Genomic DNA, 12,582 nt, shown 5'->3' with positions numbered 1-12,582 from the left:
TTCACTCATCCTGTACAGTATCTACATCCCTCACACACTTTTCAATCTGTGTGTTTCTACTATCCTTTGCTCGTAGTTGTTCCCCTGTAAATACTTCTGTGTCACACATGTGCTACATTCTCCAGAAAAACCCATCAAGGCACAAATTATTATAAGCAGAAGTCTTCCCAAAATGTAAATAAATATATTTTTAAATGTCTCTTTCCAGTTTATGTAGAAACTGACCCATTAACAAGCAGATATCAAAATATTGAGATGTTTATAAGTGTGTCAATGACAGTGGTTAGCATAGATCTTTTTTGAGCCTGACACCATTTCCTGTCCGTGTTTGTGACATCTCCAGTAATCCCGTATTTATTTCCTCACTCTCACTCTGATCTCGTCTCTTCCAATGTTGATGTAGGCTTGTCCTCAATCCTCTGGACCTAATACTGCTTCCCATTGCTTACTATATTCCCAATATAGAAATGTATCTCGCAAAACAGTGTACAGAATGATAGTAAGAAGTCTCTTAAAGTTTTGGCTCTGAGACCAAAATGTGAAGACGCAGACATAGATCTAGAGAGAAGGACTCCCTTAGAACTGAACCATTCCTAAAATAGGTGGGGCAGGAATGGTTTCAGGAAAAGAAAATGACATGATCCCACAAGAGAATCCAAAAGGAATTCAAAGAGAAACAGAGAAGGGATCAACAGAAAAAGACCCAACATGTAGACACGAAAAATGCTGATTAAAAAAGAAGAAGAAGATTGTTTTCTTTCATATCCTGCAACCTATCTATCTCTCTGTACAGTATAGATTCACAGTAGGGGGATTTATCTATCTATCTATCTATCTATCTATCTATCTATCTATCTATCTATCTATCTATCTATCTATCTACCTATCTATCTATCTTATTTTAAAAAGGTTAAGATGTTTATCAGATTAATGCTAAAGCTGCAATACATCTCTGTAAACAATGTTTCCATGTTTCACTTACTGGGTGTATAAAAAAGCAAATTACTAGCTTTGTTGGGGCAGGAATGGTAAAAGAAACTGCAATTAAGTCAGTTTTCCCATAAGAGAAGCCAAAAAGATGACAAAGCGGGGTGGGAAAGTATAAAAGGAGAAAAATCCAACTGGTGCGGTTAGAAGAAATTAAGATGAAGCACAGTTACTGTAAGGATCTATGAAGAACACTCTACTCCCGTCTCCTTCCAAGCCAAACTACTATCAACATGTTTCATTCTGCATAATTACAGTAATTTATCATTTAAACCATTATGTGGTTTAAATTATAAAGTTGTTTTCACAGAAGACATTTTTAGAAACAGTTGGAAAATGTTCATTGAGGCTGAATTCCATTCATCTGTTTCAATATTTGGTGTTGTACTAGGTTTCTGAAATGGAACAAGGACGAAACATTTGCAAAACACATATTAACAATGATGGACACAATGGGAGAGAACTTACACTGAAATTAGTAAAATAAAGTTATGTTAGTTGTGTGGCACATGCTCCATTTGGCTGAAAGTTTTTGGTACTATCAAAATAACTGCACATGGATTAAACAGACTAAATGTAATATTTTATTAAAAAAATAATGCTGTTGGACATATACCAAAGCATGTGGCCCTTTTGCTCACATTAATCAAATTGGAATTGGGCCTCACACATGTAGAAAAAGTAAAACAAAAATTAGTTTCATGTTGCTACTTGTCTGCATATCTTTTTTGGGGGTATTTTTAATTAAGGTTGTAATTTACCGTTTAGCCTAACTCCTCTTGTCTCTGTGCCTGGGAGAATTGCAAACTGATCACTTAACTGTTGAGTCAGTCTGCCCCAGGGCAGCTGTGGCTACAACTTGCCTTCACCAGTGTATGAAAGTGAGAGTGAATGAATTGTGGTATTGTAAAGCGGTCCCATAAAAGCGCTATATAAATGCAATCCATTATTATTATTATGAGTCATGTGCACGCTTAAATTGCACTATTCTGAGTGCACTTAAAAAAAAATCTGCAGGTGCAAGTGTTGCATTTTGAGGAGAAATTTATTTTGAGCGAAGAAAAGCTAAATTTGAGTGAACAAAATTCATTGCTGCGTGCAAAAAATGTATTTCAGTGTTTGCTATTATCCACACACACACACACAATAGCAGCCCCTCTCGCTCAGTTTTTACATTTGCGCTTGCTTGCAACGTGCTGCTTGCGCTCTCAACATTTCTGCCCGTGTGCATTCAACTCTTTCTGTACACCGTTATATTTGTGCCACAAAACCATCCAATCCCAGACTTGGATGCAAAAAAATCTGATTGGCTGTTTTGGTCTTCAATCAGCTCGAAATGATGAAATGCAATATCCCAGAATCCATTTCGTCCAAAACTCGGAGTGGCGGTTTAAAATGTCTGTGAAGGTTCTCAGTCATCCAGGTCATCGTAGTCTAAGGAGCTTGGAAAGAAAAGCGTCTGGACTTCTTTGAGTTGCTTGAAGACGTTTCACCTCTCGTCCGAGAAGCTTCTTCAGTTCTAAGGTCAAATGGTGGAGAGTCCCAGATTTAAACCCAGTGGGAGTTTCCCCCCAAAGAGGGACAAAGGACCCCCTGATGATCCTCTACCTAATCACATGAGCCAAGGCGTGAAAGCGGGTGTGGGTCAAAATCAGCCAGGGTTTCGGGTGAGCTCATTGTGAAACCTGGCCCCACCCTATTATGTGATTTCCTGAGGTCAGATTGCACCCCATCCTTCCTGCATCCTTTGCACTATTAAATGGAGGCACACACAGTAATTTTAGACATGAAGCACTTTAAAGTTTACTTCAGCTCCTCCCACTATCCAGTTACAGTTTACACGGATCATAACCCAGTGGTTTCTGTTAATCAGATCCGTAACTCAAACCAGTGGCTGATGCATTGAGTTTATTAAGTACAGGCTGACTAGGAGTTGTGAGTATCTACATTCCTGACTAATGCAAATATCTTTATCTAGGCCTCCAACTTTCCCTCATCCAATGCCTGCAACTAGTCCAGAATGCCGCAGCATGTCTTTTAAGCGGCACCAGAAGACATGAGCATAATACACCCGTCCTCGCTAACCTTCACTGGCTCCCCGTCAAATACCGTATAGTTTTTAAAAACCTTTTATACACTTTTAAAATTTTAAATAACTTGGCGCCCAGCAACTTAATCAACCTCCTTGACCCTTACACCCCCAAGAGAGCATTTAGATCCTCTAAACAGGGGGCTCTTAGTGCAACCAATTTCTCGACGGAAGACTAGGGGTGATCGTGCTTTTGCTTTTGCCGCACCAAAACTTTGGAACAGCTTGCCGATTGATGTCCGTGCGTCGGAATCCATTCAATCCTTAAAATCACGTTTAAAAACCCACCTGTTTAAGCTAGCCTTCTAGACAAATTAGATTTTAACTTTTCCCCGGTTTGCGCTTGTGCCACGCCACCATCTGTAATGATAACTGTATTTTCTTTGCTCCTTTATTATTGTAACCCTGCAAATGTAGCTCGTCTGTGAAGCATTTTTATGTACCTGGGTCTTTTAAATTTTAAGCAGGGGAACTGTTAAAATATCTATAAAATAGAAAGTCCTGAGCACTGGGGAACAAAGAAATAAGATATTTGTGACTTTGATGTGTACTTTCTGAATATTTCTGAATGCACTGCAAATTATGTCTTCATGTAATTCCTTCCTTGTGTTTTTGTTTAGTGGCATTTACTGTTTCACTGCTGAATTCTCATGCTAAACATGAGAGTTTGCAATAATGAAGTTGTTGTAAATATGAGTTATCCCTGTAAGCCACAAGCTCAGGCTCCACACCACTCTAAATGACTACTTTTGCTGACTTCCTTTGGTTTGACTCATGAACAACTAAACCATTGTGCAACATTTTGAATTCCTTTTCTGGTCACCCATGGATTCCTGTGAAATCTGCCAAAATTGACATGAAGGACGGGGAGTTTTCAAAATATTTGAAACCAGGTTTTCGATTAGTTACATAATTCACTTGGGATAGTGGAAATTTTTTTTATTTCTTCTTATGGGAGGATCTCCTGCCTATCGACATCTTTTCTTAAGAATCCATTTATTTCAGGAAACCGTTTTAAGCAAGCCACAGCGACTGTACTGCCAAAGGCACAACTGAATTGATGCATGATACAAATCTGTTTTCTTAGTTGATATATTTGTGAGACTTTCATCTTCATTGCTAGAGATTCCCAATTACATTTTTTTTCCAATCTAGTTTTAGTCATTTTCTTAGTTTTGGCCAAATTGACCTGCACTGTTAATCTGCTGCACTAATCCATTGTTGTAACGGGAAAGGGACAGTTAAAAAGACGCTTGAACTGCTGAACTCTTTTAAAGGTCCCTCCTTTCTGCCTTCACTGCTCAACCATGCGTCACAGAGGCTTAAAGGGGGTGCTGCTAAAACAGCTCGATTTAGAGAAAGAATGACTCGAGAAGCTGTATAAACTGTGAATCATGCACATTGATTCCAGCAGAATACAAGAAAAAAACAGAATGGAGCCAGAATGCATCAGCTTTAAAGCTGAAAGAGCCTTTCTGGGGGTTAACATTAAACATTAACTAGATGTACTAGATTTTAAAGCTGGAGCTGATAATAAGGTTGGTAAGTACATAATGTATTTAGTCAATCTTGGAAATCCAAAAGTTGCAAAGCAGTATTTGGAAATACTAATACTATTAGTTTACAGTGACATGATTGTGTTATCGATCCAGTTCAGCAGTAATGAACCAGTTATCAACTTTTAACAGTTTCACCTATGTTTGACCTTAATTCTGCCTAAAGACAAAGAAGAAATGAAGAAAGAAGATTACAAAATGTACTTCTTTTAAAATAAAATTCAAAGAAGTAAATGAAATTCAGTTATAACTATATGTAATGTAATACAGGAAATTGTGTCTTTCCAGCATTGACAAACACACACATGCCTAATCTTGCACTGAATCATATAGTGCAGTGGCAAGTAAAAAAGAGAAGGAGGAGTGCAAACTTTTAGAAGTGTCCTCGACCACAGTCAAAGTCTGACACAAACAAACAGCCTTTGTGTCAGGAGTTTCTTCGTAACCATACAAAACCCCCTAGATTACTCATTCTTCTATGCAGGGGTAAGTAAAATACTTCCACTTCTCCAGTTTATGTGATCTTTTATTATAGTTTTAGTTTATAGTTTATTTATTTATATAGCACATTTAAGCAGGAGCGTTGACCAAAGTGCTGTACAAGAATACAACATACCTAATAAAATAACTTAAGAGTATTTTTGGAATGTATAATACAGTACAATAAATCAGTAAGCAGTAGCGGTTTTAGATACGGGCGACACGGGCGGCATCGTGGTGGGAGGCGACATCACGGACATCGGCGTCAGTCAGCGCATATTGGGAATGACATACGCACCGATCGGTTTTCTATCGCCCATTTGCTGGGAGTAAGGGCGCCCTTCGTTTGCGAGGTGCGCCTGCTGCTTGCAGCGCAGGCAGGAGGGGGGGGGGGGGGGGGGGGGGGCGGAGGCGGGGAATTCTCTGACCTGCTGGAGCAGCATCTAATAGCCAACTCGCAAAATAAAACAAAATAAAAACAAACCAACAAACACGAAAACAGCGGACATTGCATTGTGTTATCTTGTTTGTGAATATTAACGTTCTTGGGATTTGAGAGTATTTAGTTGGTTTGTATCTTATACCAAATTTACACTTTTTCTGTCAACAACTGTGTAACATTTATAGGAAAAATGCTCTTAACAGTTTGATTTGAGGTTCTTGGTTGCAGCTAAACACTCCTCACATTGTAACGGCCAAAAAAGCCATATAAATTGGAAATTTCTAGACTAATGCTTAGAAATACTTTGAAGAAGACTTTGTTATACATCCAATCATCTTCTTTGAATTACTGAGGGGCAATGCTTTATCTCACCAATCCTTCTGGGCTGCAGAGGACCACTAGCTCCACAATGAGCTCTTCCCCTTATCCCCAAGGCTGAGGCACTGTTGTATAGACATATGTATAGACAGTTTGTACCTTTATCACCCAATGTGCGCATAGGCATACACTTAAGTACATGATGGTCATGGGAAATTCACTGTGATAAACCTCAGCTTTGCTTAATTCTCTAGGCAGCATCTGTCAGCTCTAGCAGTGCATTACATACTTTAAAGCAATACTTAACCTCACCATACTCTTTTTCATCCTTTTCTTTTCTTTTTTTAGATTTTATATAATCTCTCCGACGATATCATTTGCAGCATATTATGCTGCGAGTGTTCTCACTGTTGACCTGCTGTTTCATTGTCTCTTGTTGACTGTCAGTACCCTTTAATCTTTATTACTTCTATATCTTTCATCTTTAGATTCACATATCTCGGTTTTGACAATTACTGAGAATTATTGAGAATTTAAAGAGATATTCAGACTATAAAGATTAGCCCCTCCCTCCACTCAACACTCGATCACTTAGACGGAATATGAAATTTAATTTGTTAGCACAGTACTGGATTATATGATTGTTGGGTTTTTCTCTGTATCTATAAAGCGCCTTGACGCGACTTTTGTTGTGATTTGGCGCTATATAAATAAAATTGAATTGAATTGAACTGATTAAATACTAGGATACACAATTTTTGTAAAATACCAATAACTTAGGGTTATTCATGCTTTCCTCAGATTTTTACAATTACCAAAAAAAAAAAACCAAACAAACCCAAAACACACTATTTGGCTAACAATAAAAAATATGTAAAGTAATCAAATATACAAAGTATTATCAAATAAGCAGAATGTAAATATTGGGAAACAAAAAAATGATAATAAAAAATTACTTAATAGACAGAATACAGAAGAAACTCTACTTCCCCTCATGCTAGTAATTACTTTGACTTTGCAACCCTGTGTATTGTAAAACTAATAAACGAAATGCCAGGCTCAGGCAACACTTTTCCATCCCTGTCTGAGTCTTCCTTTTTTTGCATTTCTTTTCTTTTTTCTGTGTCTTTGATTTACTGTGATCTTTTTCTTTTACTCTATCGTTTACAAAGCAAAATAAATCATTGCTGGAAATCAACGCAAACATGCAGTCAGAAACAGATGATTACTGAAGGGGAAAAAAGAAGTGAGTCGTAAGCAGAGGTGGAGAAAGAATGATAATCTGTTCAAAGTGATAAGCTGAGGGGAAAGAGGAATTTTTTATGCTTGCCTGACCTGTTTAATCCTGCTCTGTCTTTATATTCTGGCTCTCCACTGTCTAATATTCTCTTCAAATTACAACTACCTCTATGGTAATCCCACCCTTCTGTGGCCTACATTATATGTTAGTCTGTGTTCAGCTCAGTGTGATGAAAGCAGACAATTGCTATTGCAGTGATGAGATAGTCAATCAAAATGGATATCAGATATGATCAAATTCAATCACTCAGATAGGTGGTTGGGCAATCAGCAGTTTAGATTTAAAGTGTTACTGGAGGACAGGACCTGAAAAGCATAATCCTGCATTGTGGTTTCATGGCTCCTGTTCAAAATCAGTGCTATTCTGCCCTCTGGTGTTTAAAAACTGTACAGTATGAATTGGCAGCACGGGGCCATCTATCTATGGCATCTTTTCTTCTTACAAAAAGGTTAATAAAGTGACTGAAAAGACAAACAAGCTAAATTCCACTCTAAATTCATCCAGTCATTTAAAAATGTTTATGAGTTTAATACCAAAGTTCCACCAAAGTGATACAAACAATTACAGCTTTTTATTTTAAACATTTAAAACAGCTGTACATCACTATAAAAAGATAAGTATAAAAATACTTGAAATTCGAACACGGACACATTTACAATGTTAAACGCTGTGCATGAATGCTAAGATTTTGTAACTTTTACATGAGACAGGATATGGAACAATATATTTTCTACTGTACAAACTGAATTTCGACCTCATGATAGAGCTCGGGAAAGCTAACTACAAATCACCACGGTCTTGCACTAAATCAGAAGGATATACATTTTCCAGTTTTCAGTCACATGCTCAAGCTGATGTATTGATCTTTATAGGCTCGCCATTCAGGGGTAGTAGTGACAATGTAGTACAATTTTAAAAGGCCGTATAAAAACATTTGAAATGTAACTTCACTGATTACTAACAAAACTATATAGTTGTTGATGATGTATCATGTCCCACATTTGAGCTACTCTTCTTACAGCCTTAAATCAAAACACTGATTGGTGGAACAATCAATGATGTCACTGTTAACATGGAAATGTTTAGTTTCAGGTGTTGAAACTTCAGCAACAGTGTGAGCAGTGATTTCAGTCAGGAACAAAGCACCGTACCGTATGGATAACTATAGTTTGCTGCACAAACACAATACAAACCATACATTTACACATTGTTATTTAATTCTATGAAAAGGGAGTTTTTCCTTCTCACAGTCGCCAAAGCACTTACTCATGGGGGTCATATGATTGTTGGGCTTTTCTTTGTATTATTGGGAGGGCCTTGACACAACTGTTATTGGGATTTGGTGCTATATAGATTAAATTGAATTGAACTGTATGGCCAAAAGTATTGATTGTCTGCCTTCACAAACACATAAACTTAAGTTGATGATGTTGGACCACCCTTTGCAACTATAACAGCTTCAACTCTTCCACATGTTTTAGGAGTGTGTCAATAATTTGGATAGTAGAATTTTGGTAATATAGTGTATGTCTTACAGTACCTGTAGGGCACATGTGCTTGATTAAATGTAATTCATGCACTTCCCGAGGCACAAAGCCAAAAATCAATTGATGTCTCAGCTATGCTCCACTATATTGTCCTGCAAAGCTGATGAGACGGTGGGCTGGCTACTGTATCACTGACAGGGTGATGCTGGGATTCCTAGGCCAACATCTCGATTGCTCCTCCTCCTAATGTGACTTATTAAGCTCTTTCCTGGGGTCATCAGTAACACCCCTCTTTCTTCTACCAGTCCGTCAAACACTGCTCCCAGACTCTGCCGTATTCTTACACAGAAACGTGGGCAACTGAAGACATAGAGAATAGGATTCAGTAGTGGATTTAAGAATGCCAGTGTTGTAGCTAGAGGTAGACCTACTTCCACCAGTTTGAGATATTCCATATTATATTGGGCTGCCACTTCAATCATACAGAAGATGTGATAAGGAGCCCAGGACAGTGCAAACGCTGTAATCACAGATGTCACCATTTTAGTGAAACTCTGGGATAGCTGGCTCTGACTCGTTAGATTAGGGATGGTAGGGGTCAAGGGGTCTTCTTTAGTGGTTAATGATGGACAAGGGATTAGAAATTTGAGAGATAATTTATTTGTGGCTGCAGTTCTTCCATGTGTAGTTCTTGATTGTTGATTTCTGTTTAACGTAATCAGATCATCAGTTAGTCTAGTGGCACTCTGCTTCCTCCTCCTGTTCCTGCTCCTCAGACTGAGACCAATTTTGATGTAGCTTCCTGCAATCACTGCCAGTGGCAATATGAATGCCAGCAGCAGCTTGGAGATAGCTGTGGTCCACTGCCTCATGTTACAGTCTCTCTCAAGTGTGGCATGTGAGGAATACATGGCAAAATTGTGATAGCACAACTTTCTTTTATGCTTCGTTTCAGTTACTGAGCGGAAAACAAAATATGGCAATGCATTAGCTGCTGCCCATAGCCAACCCAATATGCACACTTTCCACGCTCCTGCTACTGATCGATGATTTTGGCTCCACACTGGCTTGGTGACCAGAAGTAAGCGGTCCAGCGAAATGGCTGCCAAAAGGAAGGCTGATACAAACATGTTGAAGAAAAAGATGAATGTCTGCACTTTGCAAAGTGGGTTGCCGAGCTCCCAGCTGTGACGAAAGTTTAGGTATAAAGTGAACAGGGGAAGCGTCAGGGTAGCCAGGAAGTCAGACAGGGCCAGGTTGAGCACCCAGATGGAGGCCACGGTGCGTTGTCTTAGGCGGAAGCCCACCACCCAGATGATCAAGGCATTCTCCAAAATCCCCAGGCCAGAGACCAGTCCATGGATGCAAACCACAGTCAGATTGACCTGTGTGTTGTTATTAAGTTCATGCCTCCTCATCATCTCAAGCTGGGGACAGAAAACCTGGTCCTCTGAGACATTTGTCATGTTTGAGATAATTTTTTCTGAAAAGTGAAACAAGACACAGACACGAAGCTTATGAATAACCAGTTAAAGTCAGATTTAACGCAGGTACCATTTGTTTTACAAAAGGTCACGAGGTATTTTACTTTCCTGATCTCATATCCATCTTTGTGAGAATGTAATAAGTAATCTATGTGTTTAAATGCCCCTGTGAGCAAGCTTACGCTGAACAAGCAAAGAGATACTCAAACAACACATTTCAAAGCACAAAACAGCAATTTGCACTGGGAACATGGAGTTTTTCATAGCTAAACACCCGGCTGCCGCATACTCCACGTATATTATAGCCAGACATACATGGAGTATCTATCAAAGTTGCTGTCTCTGAGAGAGACGTATTGGATCTCAGCACTTGCTATAGTGACACCTGCTGGACTGAATTATGGTTTCACTTTTAAATGTTTGTTTTGATCGAGTTGAGGTAAATTAAAAACAACATATATTCACAAGAGCTTGAATAAATATATATATACAAGCTCTGTTGAAGGCAAAAAAAAAATTAGCATATTTGTTGGAATGGCGAAAAATAAGCTGAGATTTGTCAACTGTCCCTGTGGTTTGGCGTTAGTGATTCCTATTTCCCTTTTGATACTCATGATTTTGATTTGGCACAACAGATAAATGTGCTGGGGAGGTGCATCCTCTTGAGATAATGTTATGAAACCTTAATGTGATTGTGCTTACCACTGACACTCCTTCCACACCCTAAGGTGCCTTGATTCCACTTTTCTTGCCTGTTTATCTTTTTGTTTTTATTGAGCAATTACATACTTTGCTTTCAGCATTATGACTAATATGATTATTGGTGAATAGTGAATCACTGGGTAGTAATATTTTTGGAAATTAAAGCAGTTGTCTTTCACCATAACTGTCATGGAAGTTCGTTGTGAGAAAAAAATAAGAAAAACAGCGACACAGTCTCTTTGAAACATGTCAAAGCTTGTTTTTGTAGACTAGCCACATACCATCTATTGAGCAACTACACATGCTTAGTTAAAGACAATCCATAGTAGAAAACAGAGATACCAACAATCTGTGAGGATGCCTGTCGTTATCAGCCCATAATATCGCCAGTGAAATATACACTTTGCTCTAAAGACATAAGGGTAGCCAAAACTTAAATGTACGGGCACGTTTCAGTTTTAAAACATTACCATACTGTGTACACAATTCAAAACACCTATTTTTAAGATTTCAAGTGATTGTTGTTAATGTTATGATAAATCATTATAAAAGTCATTTTAAAATTGTAAAAGACAAAGGAAGACATCAAATAATCACTTTTTTTTTTCTTTTTTCCTGATATTACTACTATCAACATACTTAAGGGTCATTTCTTAAAATGGACATGATTATGAAGTTGCTAGATCATGACTGCATAATTCACAGTGCGTGAATGTGATATGTTCAAATTAGAGAAATAGACACTCGTTATCACTTCACTCCTCACAAAGATTAGTTGTGGCTTATATGCTTGTCTCATCAGAGATTTGACTTTAAGGTTGTAAGCCTCTCCTGTAAGTGTGAACAGTTAGGAACTATTTAAAGTCATGACTGAAGACACGATCTGCACCTCAGGCACAAAACCCACTGACAGTTACCTGGCACGTTAACACTAGGACCACTGTACTTACGCAAGTAGGAAGTAGATGAAGTAGTAAATGGAATCAAGATAACTGCGTCTTAAACGAAGAGTCATTTTTTCCCCCTGATTACCACATGCCACATTGTTTCCAGAACTATGGATTTCCAATTCCAATACATGAAGAACTCCAAACGAAAAAAAATCCTAGGGCCGATACATTTGAATAATTTGTGGCTCAGCTTTAACACAAGTATTTATTGTTAGATTAGATTAAGGGGAGTAACACAAAGCAGTGACGCCCTTACAACAGAGACAGTGTAGCTAATAAAAAAATTATCTGATTACTACAGTAGCTTTTTAGTAGTTCTAGTATTGAACATTAAGGGAGGTAAAATAAAGAAATACACTATTAATATGAACTTTAAGTTTCTGCCTGTTCTAATTGTTCTCTACTGTTGCTATTTCTTCCTTATTTTCCAACAGATTCCAGACATTTTACAGGCACTGAAATATGGGTTGAGATTTTTATAATAAAAACATTTGACTATTCACGTATAAAATTCAAAGCAACATTGTTGTCCCTTAGCTATGGTTACATTCTTAGTCATGTCCCTGCACTCATGATGTAGATGAGGTAAACACAACACCAAGTCTGCACATGAATACAGAAAGATGAGTTGATAAAAACGAGACACAATGCTGACGTGAATGCATGAGTGTTTCTTTCTTTCTTGGATTACTAATTTAGGGGTTGTTTTAGCTTTCTGGAGAACTTTTTAAATATCTTGGGTAGGGATGGGTATCGATGAGATTTTCACGATTCCGATTCCATTTTT

The 12,582-nt window shown here is 38.1% G+C and overlaps 2 protein-coding genes across 3 annotated transcripts in view; one reads left to right on the top strand and one right to left on the bottom strand.

The window, feature by feature from the left end:
• The first annotated feature begins 4,998 nt into the window (after nt 1–4,998).
• vwa11 (von Willebrand factor A domain containing 11) overlaps nt 4,999–12,582 on the top strand; it is a 30,429-nt gene continuing 22,845 nt past the window's right edge. The window contains exon 1 of one of the 2 annotated variants that reach the window (XM_035907762.2): nt 4,999–5,118. In XM_035907762.2, coding sequence (XP_035763655.2) covers nt 5,111–5,118 — 8 coding nt within the window. In that variant the 5' untranslated portion in view covers nt 4,999–5,110. The remainder of the gene's footprint in view (nt 5,119–12,582) is intronic. The other variant, XM_035907763.2, reaches the window with a different exon arrangement.
• LOC102787651 (prostaglandin D2 receptor 2) lies at nt 7,703–10,134 on the bottom strand. Its single transcript, XM_035907764.2, is given in 2 exon segments — nt 7,703–9,088; nt 9,091–10,134. Coding segments are annotated over 2 exon segments (1,155 nt in total). The 5' UTR covers nt 10,126–10,134; the 3' UTR covers nt 7,703–8,968.

The sequence above is a fragment of the Neolamprologus brichardi genome, chromosome 6 (assembly GCF_056152115.1).
Source record: "Neolamprologus brichardi isolate AB-2024 chromosome 6, ASM5615211v1, whole genome shotgun sequence".
NCBI classification, from domain to species: Eukaryota; Metazoa; Chordata; class Actinopteri; order Cichliformes; family Cichlidae; genus Neolamprologus; species Neolamprologus brichardi.
Note: the sequence above shows the minus strand (reverse complement) of the source record. Positions and strands in the feature narration are given on the sequence as shown.